At 25.9% G+C, this 21,327-nt stretch overlaps 1 protein-coding gene across 5 annotated transcripts in view; it reads right to left on the reverse strand.

The window, feature by feature from the left end:
* Positions 1-2,930: 2,930 nt before the first annotated feature.
* LOC123262385 (homeotic protein distal-less) overlaps positions 2,931-21,327 on the reverse strand; it is a 74,661-nt gene continuing 56,264 nt past the window's right edge. For 3 of the 5 annotated variants that reach the window (XM_044724564.1, XM_044724568.1, XM_044724565.1), the window contains exons 3-5: positions 5,055-5,208; positions 4,549-4,861; positions 2,931-3,178 (exon numbers count right to left, since the gene is read on the reverse strand). In XM_044724564.1, coding sequence (XP_044580499.1) covers positions 3,160-3,178; positions 4,549-4,861; positions 5,055-5,208 — 486 coding nt within the window. In that variant the 3' untranslated portion in view covers positions 2,931-3,159. Of the gene's footprint in view, positions 3,179-3,891; positions 3,977-4,539; positions 4,862-5,054; positions 5,209-21,327 lie in introns of all 5 variants that reach the window. The other 2 variants (XR_006508935.1, XM_044724567.1) reach the window with 2 other exon arrangements.

Consider the following 21,327-nt stretch of genomic DNA (forward strand, 5'->3'; position numbering starts at 1 on the left):
AATTTTTATAAAAAAAAAAAATGAAATAAAAAAAGGAAAAAAATAAGACATGAGTACGTTTAAATTGAATTAATTAGTTATTATTCATATTATTTGTTTTTTTATACAATAGTAATTATAATTAAGGTATTTAGTTTTTATTTTTATCTTCATTTATAATGTATGTACTCATTAAAGGACTCGACAGGCGGGAAGTGGGACAAAGAAGGAAAAAAAGGAGGGGATATTAAAGTTTGGAAAGGTCGAGGACTGACTCTAATTTAATATCATATAATAGACAACTCTCTTATTTGTATACACTCTTTAGGTTTATATTAATAACCATCGCTTCGTAAGCACACAGTAACTTCATATTTATATTTATATTTATATATTTATATCCATATCATTAATTAATTATCATTTATCAATAATTATCATTTATTATTTATCATACTTTAACCACTTACTTATAAATCCATGTTATTAATAATTAATAATAATAATAATTTTTTACATTCTTACATCACAAAATTTATTTATATTATTATTCATAAAATTCATATTTTACACATATTTTATTTATTAACTTACGATATATAAAATAAACTGGGAAAGGTTCAGGATTTTGGGCACCTCCAAACCTTATTTACAATTTTATTTTTTTAATCACCAGACAAATTTATTCGCGATAGATTTTTTTAAATAATTATTAAAATCATGTCCGAGTTTAATGTTAATTATTATTATTAACTCAAATTCGACGTTAGTCCGCTGGTAAAACGCTTAAGAAACAAGAGCGCGTAATAATAATTTTTTTTTTTTAAATGTAGAAATTTAAAAACGCGAAGCAATTATTGAAATAATTTTGTTGAATTTTAAAAACCGTGACTCGTTACTCGTAAGTACGGTACCGCGAGTACCGCAAAGCGTAGGCCACGCGCTCCTTGCGGTCGTCGTTAGTTGGTTCTCTGGCACGACAAAAAAATAAAAGGCATTGCAGGACAAACTTTTATTTTACTGAAGTTGAGTGGCTGACCGCAATGCACGATTCCACGGTTCGTTGTCGTCTGCTCACCAAGCCAATTTCCGCTGATTTTTTCCCTCATTACAGGGCGCTCGAATTGCGAGTTAAGAAAGTACCTACCGTAAAGAGGCTAAGTCTTACGTCAATAATTTTTAAGGCTTTTTAATCCTGGGAAAAATTTCTTTTGGAAAATCATATATGATCATATGTGTAATATTTTCATGAAATTTACGAGAAAATATGAACAATTCAAATTTTTTGTGATCATATATGTTCATTTATCATATGTGATCATATATGATGTCACATATGATTACATAAGTCATTTGTGATCATATATGATGTCACATATGATCACATATGACTTTATATATGATACCATGTCAACAATTTGAATGTAAGATATAAATTATACGATTTTTTCATCACATATGATGTCACATGTCATATGTGATCATATATGATGTCACATATGATCACATATTTCATATGTGATCCAAATAATACTTCATGAAATTTACGAAAACATATAAACAATTCAAATTTTTTGTGATCATATAACAATTTATCACATGTGATATCATATATCATCAGATAGATTTTTAGAGTTCACATATGATCACATATGACTTTAAATATGATACCATGTCAACAATTTGAACTTTAAATGTAAATTATATGACTTTTTCATCATATGTGATGTCACATATGATCATATATGGTATTTATATGGTCACATATGATCACATATGATATTATATCAAAAATTTTAATTTTATATATAAATTATATACATTTATTAACCATATATGATGTCACATATGATCAAATATTTCATATGTGATTTTTATATGGTCACATATGATTTCAATTATATTTTGTCAAGAAATGGAATTTTATACGTAAATTGTATATTTTATACAATATATATGATCAGTGATATTATATATAATTTTTATATGATCACATATGACTTCATATATGATATATTGTCAAGAAATGACACTTTGTATGTATTTGTATACTTTATATATCATATATGATGTCAGGTATGATCACATATGACTTCACATATGAAATTTTGTTAAGAAGTGAAACTTTAATGTAAATTGTATACTTTATAAATCATATATGATGTCAGATATGATCATATATGTCATATATGATTTTTATATGATCAAATATGACTTTACATATGATATTTTGTAAAGAAATGGAACTTTAGATGTAAATTGTATATTTTTATATGATATATGATATCACATATGATCACATATGGTTCCTATAAGCCCATATGTGACAAAAATTGATGTAAATAATTTTTGAGGGGTATTTTAACCTGAAATTTATTATTTGATGATCACATATGACCAAATATATTTTTTTAACATAAAATATTCATACATTTAATTTTTCTTCCAGGATAAAAAAAGTAATTTCTTTGAATTTGAGAAAAATTTCACAACACGGAAAGACTGTGAAGCCTCCGCCATCTGAATATTAATTAAATATACCACGATTCTCTAATTTCTAGCACGAAAATGACATTACCATTACATAAAAATGAATTCAATGAAAACGTCGCTTGGAGCAATACAAGGAGCAAAGAGGGAGTTTAAATAATTGCGCAATGGAGCCTAAGCCGTGACAAGTCTGAACTAAACTTTTAAGTTCGGTTTAGTTAAAACACAAATAAACGGAGTCTGAGTTGAATAATAATAACAATTGAGTTGTCGTCACTCAACTCTTATCTGGCTCGCTCCTTAATGCAATGCCGTTGCGTCGCACTGAGGATTACATTCATACCCTCGAGTATTATTGCGCTAAACTCGGAAGATGTCAAGTAGGTCAAATTAGCCAACTTGCAGTTAACAGTTTGCCGTTTAATTTATTTCTAGTATTGTTGTTATTGTTTGCTTTTTTCGTATAACTATTTCCGCGTTCGCATATCAATAAATTAATTTTAACTTAATTTATTTATTTACATTTTGCAAGATGATCGCTCGACTCTCGTTTCAGACGTTTCGCACCTTTGTTTTTATAATTGCCTTTGGAGCAGCGGATTGGCGTAGACTCTTTGAGTCCTAGGGTTGTTTATTGTTGATCTAGTCCTGTGTTTTTTTTTTTGGACTTTACAGCTCTCAGTGTGTTCGTTACACTGCGGGCCAGACCCTGAAATCATAAAAAAAAAAATTATTATTAATTTTTAGCTTATTATTTTTTTTTTAAATTAATTTTCAAATTTTTATCTTATAAAAATTATTTTTAATTTAAAAAATTAATTATTGATTTTCAAAAAATTAATTTTAATTTAATTTTTATTATTATTATTATTTTTTTTTTAATTATTAATTATTAATTTTAATTTTTGAATCTCAAAAAATTAATTTTAATTTTTGATTTTCAAAAAATTAATTTTAATTTTTTAATGTCCAAAAATTAATTTTAATTTTTGATTTTCAAAAAATTAATTTTAATTTTTTAATGTCCAAAAATTAATTTTAATTTTTGAATTTCCAAAAAATTTTTTTACAATCAAAATTTGTTTTTATTTTTAATATAAAATTATTTTTTTGAAATTTGAAGTTTAAATTATTAAAAAATAAAATTCGCGTCTCTAATACCAAAAGCAAAAATAAAAAAGAAGCAACGTGAAAAAAAACTCAAATTTTTGGTGTTAATTTATAATCATACTAAAAAACAAAATTATATGAGTAAAACGTAAATATATTGATAAAAAAAATTAATTTGATGAAAAATACAAAATTTTGAACCGAAAAGCTTATTTTAATAATATTTTCGGTTCAAAAAATTTTTTTTTTAATCAAATCAATTTTTAAATTAATATAGTGAGTAGTGAATAATGAATAAAATGTTAAACTAACCATTTTGAATATTTGTTAGCGAGTAGAATGTTACATTAGATGATATTAAGTATTTTCTATGCATCATCATTGTTGTCAATAATATCTGCAAAAAGAAAAATCGACTTATATATTTATTGTCTGAGTTTAAATGTTATTTAAAAAAAAAATTCAAACAAGAATTTCCGTTTCAAAATTTTTTAAACACTTTTTTGTATTAGAGATGCGATTAATTAATTTAAAAATGTTTAATTAAAGCGTTTTAAGACAACTTTATTTGTCCAGAAAAACTGTGTGTAATTTTTTAACTTCAGAATTAAAAAATTTTATGTAAAAATTGATTTAAAAAAAAATTACTATAAAAGTATGTTGGTGTTAACAGTTTAACTTTTGAACAACACAATTAATTAACCTGATTATTTTTTTAATTGATTTGGATGACCAATGCGCAGAGATGTTTAGAAAATCATAACTCAATAATTATTTATTTAATAATAAATAAGAAATTTCTAAACTAAATTTCCAAAAATTTTTAACAGTGTGTAAATAAAATATTAATTATCAAAAAAAAATGTAAAATTTTTGGGAATACTTTTAGATTAGCATCAAAGCGCTTTAATTAACGGAAAAAAAATTTAATTAAAAATTAAAAAAAAATGGCAAAATTACCGCACTCACGTGAGTAATCCGGGATTAGGTTCCGTTTGGTACCACGAATACTGGGGGATGTATCCGGAGTGATGAGGCGGCGGCGGAGGCGGGGGTGGATGGTGCCCGGGCGTGTGGGGGTGATGGTGGGTGTGTGGCGGAGCGTGGGAGTGTGGGTGGTGTTTCATCTCGCCGGTCCAGGCAGGCGCTGGTGGGCTCTCGTTGTGCTGGGGCGACATGTCGCTTCCGGGTGTTGAGCTCCCCGGGGTATTTTCGCCTCCGCCGGGGCCGATCCCGCCCAGGTAACCTGTCGTTGGACTTCCGGACACTGAACTACCTCCGCCTGGAACAGAATAAATTTCACTTTTATTAAAAACTTCTATTTTTAAAATCAATTTCATTTTTTTCGTAAAAAAATAAATCAAAAAATTTTATTTATAAAATTATTTTATTTATAAAATTATTTTATTTATAAAATTATTTTATTTATAAAATTATTTTATAAATAAATTATTTGGTAATTTTTTGAGACTTACCGCCTTGCATAAGCCCGCCAGGTTGTCCAGGTTGAGGTGAGGGACCACCAGCTAAGAGGTTCCCATGCTGGCCGGCTCCGCCACCGCCGCCCTGCTGTGCAGCCTTCATCATCTTCTTGTACTTGCTCCTCCTGTTTTGGAACCAGATTTTCACCTGTAACAGCGAACATATGTGCTTTCATTAGTCATCAGTCATCACCATATAATGTATTACACTACAGCAGTTACATTTTTGGGATGATTAAATAAAATGAATTACATATCAAACATCAAATAATACACAGTAAAAAAATTTTCGTCAAATTTAACATAAATATTTGTGTTACTGACTGTTTTTACACAAACTTATGTTAATTCTACATTCTAGTGTGTTAAATCAACACATGAGAATGAAAATTCTACACATTAGAGTGTATTATTCTACACAATAATTTTTACACTTTACACAAGGACGGAAAATTTTATACTGTGTATTTTGCAATTTTTTACCGCGTCATAAAATTGCACTTTTTAATTAAAAATGTTAATTTATTAAAAAGTAGAGTTAAAAAATTTTTTTTTTATATTTGATACTTATTTGTGTTAAATTAGAATTTTATTTTTATTTTTTACAACAAAGTGTCGTCATTTTTTTATTACCAGGAATTATTACTAAAATAATACAAATTTTTATAAAATGTAAATAATAATAATAATAATTTGTCGGAAAAGTTTGTTACTGATAATTTCATTATTATTATTATTTTTGTTGTTTTAAGTGATAAAACAAATAAACCAAAAAACATACTTATAAAATCTAAGACGTACAATTATTTCATCGTAATAATATTATATCTTTATCTTTATAGTTTTAATAAAATTGTTTGGTGAAGTCCTGAGGCAATTTTTTATATCTATTCCATTTTTCGTTAATTAAAATTACGACTTCTTGTCTTGACTTGCAATACTAAGATTAAAAGTTAAGATTGCTTTTTACTAAAAAATAAAAATAAATTTTTTATTTTTTTCCTACTGTTTCATCTTTGTTATGTAACAAATGTTTCATACCGGTGAGAATAGAAGGAATTTTATAAATTCCCTGGATGATGAATTCTAATGACTGTTGATGATCATCTCAGTACTGAGTACAAGTTACGTAACCTAGGAAATGCAGCTAGATGCGAGGCATTTAAGAATATAGTCGCGCAATATAAGGATGATTCCTGGATCACGTTCTATTCTATTATTTTTTATAATTGTAAAATACGTGACTGTTTGATGTTGTACAAAAAAAAAATTTTTTAATAAAATTGCATTAGTAATATCGTAATCCAGGACCAAATATAAAATATATTTTTTATCGTTACTTTTACAATGTTATATTTTTAAAATTTTATTTATATTTTATTATTATTATTATAATTATTATTATTTGAAATTTTTAAATTTTGTAATTAATTAATTAATTAATTAATTAATAATAATAATAATAATAATAATAATAATAATAATAATAAATGTTCTTTATTAAAAAATAATAATAAAATTAACATCGATCAAAATTTCAAGTCAAATTATTATTATTAGAAATTTTGTAATTAATATAAATAATAATAATAATAAATGTTCTTTAATAAAAAATAATAATAAAATTAACATCGATCAAAATTTCAAGTCAAATTATTATTATTATTATTATTATTAGCTTAAAGACATTATTATTATTATTATTATTAGCTTTAAAAGACACTTAGTTCATTACATTAAAAACAATATCGATATTTTATGATCTATAATATGACAAAAAGTGATGTACAGAATTATAAGAAAGAATTAACATGATTGTATTAATTGTATATCCTTTGTAAATTGTTAATTATTTATTATTTATGCATGGGTTATTTATTATTATTTGTAAATTATTAATTGATTTAAAAAAATGTTATGAATATTGAATATGAGACAAATTAAAATGTATACATATATAGCCGAGGGCTAAATAAATATTATTATTATTATTATTATTATTATTATTATTATTATTATTATTATTATTATTATCATTATAATTGTTAAAAATTTTTAAATTTTGTAATTAATGATGATGATAATAATAATAATAATAATAATAATAAATAAATAAATAAGTTTTAGGCAAGTAGACAAGCAAGATGAAAAAAAAAGAGAAAGATTAGTTTGATGCTGAGGAAAGGAAGGGACCAAAGGAAAGGGAATCCACGCGCGGCGTGCCGGCGCGAATAAATCTCTTTCTAATTGCTGGATGAAAAAGCGCGAGGTTGCACGGTGGATGGCGCCCGACAAAGGACAACAACCAGCCTAACCTAACCCAGTACATTTTATATTTTATATTTTATAATACTTAACTTATTTACTTTATACTTATACCGGCTTACGCGCTTTTTTTTTTTCATACTTGTCTCGTATTTTTGTCTAATGAGGATTTTAAAAGGCATAACAGTCAACTACTGGTGGAGTTATATTTATCGGAAGAAATATTATGCTACTTATTTTATTTTTTTTTTTTCGGAGAAAAATAAATTAGTAAATAAAAAAACAATTCTTCTAAAGTAAAAATTAATTTTTTTTTTAAATATACATTTTGTTACTACAATTTTTTAAAAATTGTTATTTGTTTAGTTATTAATTAATAATCTTGTCATTCTGTCACTTATCGTTAATTATGTAAATTTTTACATTGTACAGAGAAACAATTAACATTAAATCGATAAATTACAGAGAATAAGATTAGTAACTAATAAACAGAGACATACTCAATATTTTGCATCAATTACAACTTTAAATATTGTTAAAATAATTGATAATTAATTAAAAAATTTATAATAGAATTAAAAAAAAAAATTTAGTTTGAAAAAATGACAATAAAAAACTTGACAAATTGCTAGGGCGTCTTCACACGTTAATATTAAATAAAATACAATCTTAAAAGCGTCAACTGTGTTTAGTTTGTCGGTAGGCTATTTCTGAATGGAACAAGTGTCAGTCCTTTGATATTATATTTTCGCTTTAGATCACGCCGGACAAATGTCACTGTGTTATAAACCTCTTGGAGAATAAAGCAGTGAAGGGTTGGCGTCGGTTCTTGTGTCATATAATATTCTTCTGCTTAGTTCGAGTGTAGCGAATGTCGATAAAGGCCTCCTATAGCCTCGAGACAAATATACACTCCTACAGTCACATATATATGACTATTATAGGTTACAATAAATATAAGGTAAGTAAAATTTAGAAACTTACTCTAATAGAATCAAAAAAGTTGGTAACTTCCAAAATTACAGGTATTACACGGAGCTTTAGTTACTTTTTACCGTTTTGTTCTCTGAATTCTTCGGTAGCTTAGATTTTAATCGGCTCAACTTTGGTTAAATATTGCTATTATTTTGTTTTAATGTCAGCTTGGCTTTTTGTCGACTGTGATTCATATCTGGCTTGTAATATATGATTGTTTGCAATATAGAAAAGATTTTATGAAAAAACATTTTATGAAATTTGGTAAAATTTCTTGTATTTGAAGTTTAAATCAATATTTTGTTTAAACAATCAAAGATACAAAAAAATTACAAGGACTTTTTTGATTTAAAATTTAATTTTTTTTACAAAAGGTCTCTTACACTGATAAAAGAATTTGTTTATAGTTAATAAGTTTTATTAACTGTTAATAAATGATTTTTTAACATGAAGATTTAATAAATATTTATTAACAGTCAATATTTTATTTATTAAATGTTAATAAATATTTGTTAACAATTGATTGTTAACAAATATTTATTAACAGTTAATAGATAATTTATTAAGTACAATTTATTAACTGTTAATAAATATTTATTAATGGTTAATTAATATTTTTTAACTATTAATAAATGTTCTTTTCTCCCAAATAAATATTTATTGAATGTTAAGATATTTATTAAAATTTAATAATTGTCTTCAAATAAATTGTTACTAATAGTTAATAAATCCTTCTATCAGTGTACACTGATAAATTAATTTGTTTACAGTTAATAAGTTTTATTAATTGTTAATAAATGATTTTTAAACATGAAGATTTAATAAATATTTATTAACAGTCAATATTTTATTTATTAAATGTTAATAAATATTTGTTAACAATTGATTGTTAACAAATATTTATTAACAGTTAATAGATAATTTATTAAGTACAATTTATTAACTGTTAATAAATATTTATTAATGGTTAATTAATATTTTTTAACTATTAATAAATGTTCTTTTCTCCCAAATAAATATTTATTGAATGTTAAGATATTTATTAAAATTTAATAATTGTCTTCAAATAAATTGTTACTAATAGTTAATAAATCCTTCTATCAGTGTACACTGATAAATGAGTTTGTTTACAGTTAATAAGTTTTATTAATTGTTAATAAATGATTTTTTAACATGAGGATTTAATGAATATTTATTAACAGTTAATAAATTATTTATTGAATACGATTTATTAAATGTTAATAAATATTTGTTAAAAGTTAACAAATATTTATTAACAGTTAATAAGTAATTTATTAAGTACAATTTATTAACTGTTAATAAATATTTGTTAACTGTTAACAAATATTTATTTAAAATAAAACGCAAAAATAGCAATTTTCTTTTGACACTTTTTATAACTCTATAGCTGGAATACATGATAATAATTAAATTCACTAAATAAATTAACGTTTTGAATATTGAAAAATATAAAAGATAATTATGAGCTGTAATAGAATTTGGTATTTTACAACAAACGTTATTATAATGTAATATAATTAATCCAAATAATTTATAAAGATGATTTTTGTTTGTAAGCAATCTTCATATCATATGACATTGCAAGCGAAACAAATTCACTCAATAAAATATTTATTAACTGTTAATAAATATTTGTTAACTATTAATAAATACTTATTAACTATTAATAAATTTACTTTCCTCCCAAATAAATATTTATTGAATTTTAAAAAATATTTATTAAAATTTAATAAATTAAATAATTGTCTTCAAATAAATTAAATTATTAATAGTTAATGAATTCTTCTATCAGTGTATCATTTTTTCGTATCTTCAATATTTCATCCAAAATAATGATAATAAATTTGATTTAAAATAATAGTTGATATCATTAATCAAAGAATAATAAAATTAATTAAAAGAAATAAATAAAAATCAAAAGTGAAATTAAATATAATAATATACAATAGAGCGACACTTATATGCGTGAAATGTAAAATACCAAGCAATCTATTCAATTAGTTATCTTGATTATAATAATTACATTTAATTCGAGAACGAGCCGACAATTAAGTAATTACTTAGAAGCTTACAGTTAATAACATTGCCCCGGCATATAAATTTAAATTAAAAGGACAATAATTTAGTCTTGTAATAATGTAATAACAAGTGGAAAGCAATGAATAATGAATAACGAAAGTGGAAGTAAATATTATACACAATAATAATGATAATAATGATAAGGATTATGCCCATAAAAGCCACCAATTTAGTGTATTATGTGTCGCTTTTACAACTTGATATAATGAATCTAATGACTATAATAGCAGGGATTTATTATTATTAATAATAATGCAATTGCATCGGGTAATAGTACATCAAGAGCACGAGCTAGCGGTTAAGGCAATTCACGTGTCTGCTAAAAATCTCCACGGAAGTTTTGTGCCAGATTTTTATCGGCCTTTATTTATAATGCTCTGAAATTTTTTTTTTGTAATTATGCCAATCGCAAAATTTTTTACCCATAAATATAATTGTTATTGTTAAGTACAAGGGTAGGAAAAAATTAAGACCGAAAGGGTGCGTAGTGTAAGTAAATATTTGTAGAAGGGTATTTATAGTAGGGGATTTTTCCCCCTGCTGTGTGTTTTGACATTTTTAAAAATCAATTACTATTATTATTATTCCAAATTTTAAAATTAATAATACTAATAATAAATGAAATTTTGCTGTATTAAATAATGATTTTTGTTAAATTAAACTGTACTTTCTTAAATATTGACATTTTTAAAAATATAAGCTCATCCCTATGTTACATTTATCAAGAGCTTTCATTTGAATACCCACATGCATTTTTGATATATTTTTCTTATATACATATATATAATATATATTTTGAAGATATAAGCTCATCTTGATCTTACACTCATCAAGAGCTTTCATTTGAGTACCTACATGCATTTTTGATATATTTTTCATATATACATATATATAATATATATAAATATATGAAAAATTGATGTGGGTACTCAAATGAAAGGTTTCGATTAGTGTAATGTCGGGATGAGCTTATATCTTTAAAAATGTCAATAATTTACGAGATACAAGGTAATTTCTTAATGACGTTAAATTGCACTGTACTCTCTTAATTATTGATGTTTTTAAAAATATAAGCTCATCCTGATGTTACACTCATCAAGAGCTTTCATTTGAGTACCCACATGCATTTTTGATATATTTTTCATATATACATATATATATAATATATATAAATATATGAAAAATTGATGTGGGTACTCAAATGAAAGGTCTTGATGAGTGTAACATCAGGATGAGCTCATATCTTTAAAAATGTCAATATTTCTCTAGATACAAGGTCATTTCTTAATTAAGTATCTAGAGATAGAGTATTTTCAAATGCAGCCTAAATACTTATTATCATAAATCGACTATTGATGAGAATGATATGAAACTTTGAAAAAATTTTTCTTATTCTCTTAATAATATAGATTATTATTATTTTTATTTCTTTTTTTTTATTATTATAAAAATTTCATTGTCAATGGAATTTCCTATATTTTTATTATTATAAAATCAAATGCTAACTAATACAACCGCGTCATTTGTGTGATGTCACGTATAGACGATACGTAGTATAAAATAGTTGATGGTGTTGATAATAATAATAAAAAAGAAAAAAAAATCTCGTATTTTTCCTTGTACAATATAATAAGACAAAATTGTAAATTTATTGCAATTTTTTACCGACCGACCGATTTATTTATTTATTTATTTAATTTATCCAGAATTCACCGATTTTAATTGCGCTCACGTAAACGCTGAAAAAATATGTAAGTGTATTTAAAGGTAAAAGAACAATAAAACGTAAAATGGTATACCGACAAAACACTCGGGAGTATTTCTTTTGTATCCAACATTGGCATTCGTTATTTAATATTTTTTGTACATATTCATAACGCACGACATGAGGAGAGTTGCGTAACACCCCTAACGTCACTCCCATGTCTTGTCAACCTTCTCATTTTTATTTTGTTTTTTCACTTTGTCATATTTTATTTTTTATACATATAATGAGAGGATAGTTGTGTACTGAGTATGTCAATCCAGTGGTTGTCATTTTTTAATCCGTCACTTTTTCATGTCTTAAATTATCATATTCATTAAAAAAATATATATTTTATCAATCAATTGATCAAAATTCAATTCTATTTCTAAATTAAAAAAAAAAATAGTTTTTTGTGATATTAATACCAATTTCAAACTATTTAGCCCCTAAATTGCGCTTAATAACAACTTATAAATTTTTTTTAGCCATAACAAGTGCAGAATCTTCCTAAGAATTAATTCTTACAATCTCGGTTCAAAAATTACAATTATTACTGACGATATAATCATTTTTATACTCTATTAATTTCATCAACTACCATAAGCCAAAATTTGAACAATTTCCATGACTTTTAAATTAAAAAAAAAAATTTTTTAGACCAGTAAATCATAAAAAACCTTCCTTAGAATTAATTTTGACAATTTTGGTGCAAAATTGACAATTAATATTAACGTTAGAGTCATTTTTATACTCTATTAATTTCACCAACTACCATAAGCCAAAATTTAAACAATTTCTATGACTTTTAAATTAAAAAAAAAATTTTTTTTGAGCAGTAAATCAGACAAAACCTTTCTTAGAATGAATTATGGCGATTTTGGTTCAAAATTAACAATTAATATTGACGATACAATCACTTTCAAACTCTATTAATTTCATCAACTACCATAAGCCAAAATTTAAACAATTTTCATGACTTTTAAATGAGAAAAAAAATTTTTTTTTGACCAATAAACCGTACAAAACTTTCCTTAGAATTAATTTTGACAATTTCGATGCAAAATTTACAATTAATATTGACGTAAGAGTAATTTTTATACTCTATATTAATCTCATGAATTGTAGTGAAAAAAACAATCTAAAAATTTCTGCAGCTTAAAAATTAATAAAATGATTTTTTTTTGAGACCTAGAAAGTGCAGAGCTTTCTCAAAAATTTATTTTGACAATTGTGCTTCAAAATTAGTTATTAATATCAACATTAAACCCCTTATAAATCTCCAAAAAATTCAAAGTCTGATATTAATATCATCATTAACATCTAACAATGTAATTAATATACTTGATTTTAGCCATAACTTCTCTGAAAATGATCCGATTTCTTCCAAAAAAATTCTTGAGCCCTCAAAAATCTCTCCTCAACCCTAAATTAATCTCCAAAAACACCCTGAACCCTTTCTAAGCCTTTAAAAAAATAATTTTTTCTAAATCAAGCAATTAGTCTTCCTGAAGCAAGCCTAAGACAAAGCGGAGTCTCGAGAATTGGAAGGTGGGTACCTCAGTCACGGTGAGCAGGCATCATCATGGTTTGACGGACAATCTACGGTGGACAGACTTGGCTCGTAAGAGGACGAGCGGAGACAGGGAAGAGTACACAGAGAACGTAGGGTAGGGGTTTGCTTCTTGGTACGAGTCTACACTACCATCCAGTTGGTACATATACGGGCCTAAGTCACCGCGACAAGACTAACCAACACATCCAAGACCTGAGGAACGTCATCGTACATCCAAACATGTATATAGATGTTTATAGAACATGTTATATTACGATGCGAGTGAAGAGAACGACAGTGCCAGGAATAGAGAGGTACCAGCGGGGCAGGGAGAATGTCGTAGCGTGTTCATCGAGGTGTAGTTCCTCGTCCCCTGAATAGGACTTAACTCATACCAATAAAACATATATAAATATATGTAGAAGTATGTGAGCACATTGGTGTGGTCAGCAATGTCCCACAAATGTAAACCACGCTTGCGTTATTCGCCGGTAAATTGCGCCAAGCACCGAGGCGGAGACGTTACGTCGAGGTTGACGCTGGTCATTTTCTATGACTATGTCTCATCATCCATCCTCTGCACTCTCTCTACTCCTGGCTTCAACAGTGAAAAATACGGACTCTAATGACGTTACACTCACGACGCGCGACGTACAGGACTTTAGATAGATAGACGTGACGTTCGCGTTTTCCGGCACATCCGCTCTCATTTCTCGTCCACTTCCCGTGACGTGAGTCGCCTTTTCTAGCCAATGCTTGTGCTTACAAGTCGCTGCAATTTAGTTTTATTTATTTATTTTTTTTTCTTTTTTGTAAGGGTCCAGGAAGCTTGATGGAGAAAAGAAAATTTTTTCCGCTTATGGGAGATTTTTTTTTGTAACTTAATTAACATTTATTATTAGAGAAAAATAATTATGTTGTTGTTTAAATTAGATGACAGATAAGCTTCTTAAAAGGGTGAAAAAAATTATTTTTAACTTAGAATTAGATATCTTGAACTTAACTCTCTAGTAGCGAGACGATTCGGCGATCATGCGCCACCTGTTGGGAATTTTTAGTACTAAACTTAGTAAAAAAAATTATATAGGGCCATATCTTGCTATTTTAGAACAAATATGGTTATAAATAAAAATTAGTCACATATGGCCATTTATTAATATTGGCCATATATGGCTACATATGAAAATTTGCGATGTTTACCATATATAAAAAATATTAATAGATATTTTTGATAAAAAAAATTATATATGAGTATATATGGCCATATCATGGTAAATATGGTCATATATACAAATTTATCATATATGGCAATATGGGAAAATTTGCCATATATGAAATTTAGCCATATATGAATAATTGTTACAGTTACTTTTGGTCAAAATAATTATATATGGCAATATTATGGCAGATATGGCCATATATAAAAATTGACCATATATGAAAATTAGCCATATATATATAAATTTTTGATTGAACAAATTATATTTGGCATATATGGCAAATATGGCCATATATACAAATTGATAATATATGGAAATATGGTAAAATTTGCCATATGTTTCCATATATGAAAATTAGCCATATATAAATAATTTTTACAGTTACTTTTGGTCAAAAAAATTATATATGGCAATATTATGGCAGATTTGGCCATTTTTACTAATTGACCATGTATTGCCATACATGAAAATTAGCCATATAAATTTTTGATCAAACAAATTATATATGGTGTATATGGCTATATATGGCAGATATGGCAATATATAAAAATTGACCATATATTACCATATATAAAAATTAGCCATATATAAAAAATTTTGATCAAACAAATTATATATTGCATAAATGGCTATATATGGCAAATATGGCCATATATACAAATTGGCTATATATTGCCATACATAAAAATTAGTAATATCAAAAAAAATTTTCAAACAAATTATAAATGGCATATATGGCTAGATCAGGATAGATATGGCCATATATGGAAATTGACCATTTATAGCAATATAAAAATTTTTTCTTAGATGCATTTAATAAAAAAAATTATGTATGGACACATTAGGCCATATGAAGCCATATATGGCCTAAATATGGCCAATTTTCCGATCAAACGGTATAATAATACACAAATATTATAGTTGAATATATCAGGCCATATCATGAAATTTTTTACGGGTTTTTTTAGTGAAAAAAAATTTATTTAAGGTAAATAAAGTTCCTAAAGCATGAAATAATAATTGATAGAATTATCTCATAAAACAAATCTAAACACGATTAAAAGTTCACCCGAGTCGTCACTCGTCACGTCAGTGTTTTTATTCGCGCGTTAATAAGGCGTGAACCTCAACTCTGATGGGGTCACTGGGAACAAACTACGCCGAGAGTAGCATGTAATGCTCTTTAGTACAATGTACAATATACAATATACAATGTATGTATATATATGTACTGCATACCAGTTAAGTGGGTTAAGGTTGTGACACATATATTGTATTAAGTATCAACCGGACTATTTAATCGATTGTAAAATTCAATTTAGCTCAATTGACTTCAAACAAATGCTACATTTAAATTAATACTCATTTCATTACTACAACAATCATTTTTTTTTTCATTATTATTATTGCTATCGTCTTATTCATCTTGTATTACATTCGATTCGATTCACATGTAATGATAAACATCGAACATAATAATATATTGAACATGATTGAGGATTGAGATGCATACACTTTTTTATTTATTTAACTTACGACTTAACTAACTAGTACTTTGCTTCGTCATTCACTTAATATTTAATACTTATATTTATATTTTATTTCACCTTGCGGGAAATGTCGATAGCCCTTAGAAAAAAAATTATATTTTATTAAACACGACTTTCAATGTTTACTCACAATTTTTATGATTTATTCTTTAATTTGATCAATTATTAGATAAAAAAATAATAATTTATTTAGTTTTTGATTAAATTAATATTACATTCAAACAATGAAAAATACGAAAAAATTTATAAGGACCTTTTTTTGTAAAAAAAAGGTCTCATAATTTTTTTTTATTTTCAAAATTTTTATTTTTAATTTTAGAAACATGCAATCCACTGATAGAAGGATTTGTTCATATTTAATAAGCTTTATTAACTGTTATAATAAATGATTTTTTAACATCATAGGATTTAATAAATATTTATTAACAGTTAATAAATTATTTATTAAATACGATTTATAAAATGTTAATAAATATTTGTTAACAGTTAACAAATATTTATTAACAGTTTGCAAGTAATTTATTAAGTACAATTTATTAACTGTTAATAAATATTTATTAATGGTTAATGAATATTTGTTAACTGTTAACAAATATTTATTTAAAATAAAAAGCAAAAATAGAAATTTTCTTTTTACACTATTTAAAACTCTATAGCTGGAATACATGATAATAATTCAATTCACTAAATAAATTAACGTTTTTATTTTAAAATATAAAAGATAATTATGAGTTGAGATAGAATTTGGTATTTTACAATAATCGTTATTATAATATAATATAATTTAATTAATATTATTATGATAAGTATTTAGGCTGCATTCGAAAATGCTCTATCTCTAGTTACATAATTAAGAAATAACGTTGTATCTTGTGAACTACCGACATTTTTAAGAATATAAGCTCATCCTGATGTTACACTCATCGAGACCTTTTATTTGAGTACCCACATTAATTTTTCATATATTTTATATATTTATATATTTTACAAATACCATATATATATATAAAATATATAAAAAAAGCCATGTGGGTACTCAAATGAAAGGTCTCGATGAATGTAACATCAGGATGAGCTTGTATTTTCAAAAATGTCAATATTTAAGAATATACAGAGCAATTTAACATAATTAAGAAATTACCTTGTATCTCGTAAATTATTGACATTTTTAAAGATATAAGCTCACCCCGACATTACACTCATCGAGACCTTTCATTTGAGTACCCACATCAATTTTTCATATATTTATTTATTTATATATATGTATATATGAAAAATATATGAAAAATTCATGTGGGTACTCAAATGAAAGCTTTTGATAAGTGTAACATCGTGATGAGCTTATATCTTTAAAAAATATATTATATATATATGTATATATGAAAAATGCATGTGGGTACTTAAATGAAAGCTCTTGATGAGTGTAACATCAAGATGAGCTTATATCTTTAAAAACGTCAATATTTAAGAAAGTACAGTGCAATTTAACAAAATTCATTACTTAATAAAGCAATATTTTATTTATTTATTATTGTCAATAAATAAAATAATCATCAGGAAAAATTTATTGAGTGTCTAGTGGTCAAGTAAAAGCGTAAAATTACCGTGCAATTTATCGAGGCAAGTGCCCTGAACTCGAGTGGTTAGTATGGAAATATAGCAGCCGTTTAAGAGATGTTTCCCTCGGTAGTTTAAAATATTAATGCAAAAAAAAAAAGATATTAAAGCTAAAAAAAATAAAAAGGAAATGAAGAAAAGAATAGAAATTCTTCGGGACATTCCGGGGCACCTCGGCGTAGCTGCAGTTGGTTGTTATTTCCTGGGGACCGAAATCACGTGGCCCGTGAGACTGCCACAGGATCACAGGACCGTAACGTTTAAATTCGTCGGATAGAGGAAGAAAGAACGTCCGTTCCAGTGACCGAACGTGCCCTGCCCTCTCTCTGATGTTAGTGTATGTGTAATGTTATGTGGGATGGATGCACGTTAGACCGCTAGGAGCTAAAAGTCTACACGATAGCTTCATGCATTAATGTACGCTCTGGTTTATTTCGCTTTATATGCACTCAAGTTAATTTTTTTATCTCACTGCTAATTTTTATCCTTCATCCTTCATCCTTTATCCTGATCTTGCGAAAATAACAAGGACAAGCGCTAATGTAACGGTGTACGGGCGTAATAGTCACAAGACCGTGGCCGTGAATTTACTTATCATCTAAATTATTCATTACTCTTTTGCATAAGGATTTTTTTTATTTTTAGTCATTTGCATACATAAATATTTCTACAAATTAGTTCACTCTTCACTCTATAGTTTATTTAACAGGTGAATAAATATGTTTCGAATATATTACCTTTTTTATTTTATTTTTATGCTAATTTTTCTCTTATTTATTATTATTTGCAAAAATTTTTATTTGTTATTATTTTAAATTAAAATTTTGAACTAAATATTGAAGAGACACTAATAGGAGGATTTATTAACTATTAATAACTTAATTTAATAATATATAATATATATTTTAAAGATATAAGCTCATCCCGATGTTACACTCGTCAAGACCTTTCATTTGAGTACCCACATGCATTTTTCATATATTTTCCATATATACATATATATAATATATATAAATATATAAAAAATTTATGTGGGTAGTCAAATGAAAGGTCTCGATGAGTGTAATGTCGGGGTGAGCTTATATCTTTAAAAATGTCAACATTTCACAAGATACAAGGTCGTTTTTTAATTATGTTAAAGTGCCCTGTACTTTCTTAACTATTGACATTTTTAAAAATATAAGCTCATTCCGACATTACACTCATCGAGACCTTTTATTTGAGTACCCACATCAATTTTTCATATATTTATATATATATTATATATATGTATGTATGAAAAATATATCAAAATGCATGTGGGTACTCAAATGAAAGCTCTTAATGAGTGTAACATCGGTATGAGCTTATATCTTTAAAAATGTCAATATTTCACAAGATACAAGGTCGTTTCTTAATTATGTTAAATTGCACTGTACTTTCTTAAACATTGACATTTTTAAAGATATAAGCTCATACCGATGTTACGCTCATTAAGAGCTTTCATTTGAGTACCCACATGCATTTTGATATATTTTTCATACATACATATATATAATATATATAATATATATAAATATATGAAAAATTGATGTGGGTACTCAAATGAAAGGTCTCGATGAGTGTAACATCGGGATGAGCTTATATCTTTAAAAATGTCAATATTTTACAAGATACAAGGTCATTTCTTAATCATGTATCTAGAGATAGAGCAATTTCGAATGCAGCCTAAATGAGATAATAATAATAAAATAAAAATTACCTGTCTTTATGTCAACTATTATTTCATAATTACACCGTCGAGGTCAAATATCACAATAAAAAAAAAAAAAAACAATAATATTTCTCATATCGGCATCAACGATTTTAATGTCAAGTCCCAAGTCGCTGTTACAATGTGAGAATTTCCGTCATGCTTCGAGTCTCTGAAAAATGTTCTTTTGTCTTAACACGTGTACTAACTAACATAAACATTACACATACTTTTGTTTATATATTGTTAGAAAATGTTAGAAAAGTCTAGTGTCTGATGGTCACAACTCTCAGGTTCTCAATTTCCGTAAAATTCAACATTTTTTTTTAATAATCAAGATGAAAATTTTTATTATTAATATTTTGGGTGTTATATTGAAAATATTAAAAAATTATAAGGCATTTTTTGAAGAAAATTTAATTTTTAATAATAAAAGGCTTTATCAATTTTTTTAATATTTTAGACAAAATATTGATTTAAATAAAAAATAAATTATTATTAATAAATTTTTTTGACAAATTTAAAAAAATAAATTTGTATAATTAATAAATATTTTGATAATTTTTAATAAAAAAATTAATTATAAAATTTATAACTAATAAAAATGAAAGTTTATTTTATTTCTATTCAATTTATCGTCTATTAAAAAAATACGAAAGGTGAAAAAAAATGCGTGACAAGAAGATAGTTACGGACTTATGAGCGACAATGTTAAATCTTATCCACAGTAAGCATCAGTACAACTCTTTTCATACATATATATGTTATAGCAATAGCAATAAAGATGTATAGACAGATATTTACAGTAAGTAAACGTGTTGAATGCGCGAGAAAAATAATAAACATGTAACTTGGTAAATTAACACTAGAATACTAAGATTTAGTCTTGCTCGGCGGTGCATGGCTCGGCTGTTTTTGTCACAAAAAGTAAATGATAAAATAGATGTCTCATTAATGTCTGATTTAAGCAAAACCGCGGTTTTTTGCTCAAGCCGGGTTATTTTATACCGCTAATAATAAATAATAAATAAAGATTTATTTACCACGATATGAAATCCAATTAAATGAATTATAAATTATTAAGTGTTTTATATTCCCCATCACAGGATTTTATTTTCTTTTCTTTTCCCTCGGATTTTTTGCAGGTTGCGCGAACTTTGAGCCAACGTTTTGAGCAACCACGGTACCGGAGTTTAAACGCAGCTTTACGCACGCATGCTCATAAATTATCGCTACGGAACTTGTATAAGCTAATATCATACCGGGTTCTAAACATCTTAATGCTCAACTCGCTTATTTTTTCACTTCAAAGAAAAATTATTTCATGTTTTATGACTCGTTTTTCCATAAAAAAAAGCTCGAGTTACCCTTCCGTGTATAATTAGTCTTTAAGATACTTTTTTTTTTGAGACATAGTTTTATTTATTATTTTTTTGAACCTTTAAATAAAAATATAAGAAAAATTTATTAATTTTATTATTATTGTTATTTTTTTGAGTAATATATCAA

The sequence above is a fragment of the Cotesia glomerata genome, linkage group LG4 (genome assembly GCF_020080835.1).
Source record: "Cotesia glomerata isolate CgM1 linkage group LG4, MPM_Cglom_v2.3, whole genome shotgun sequence".
Taxonomy (NCBI): Eukaryota; Metazoa; Arthropoda; class Insecta; order Hymenoptera; family Braconidae; genus Cotesia; species Cotesia glomerata.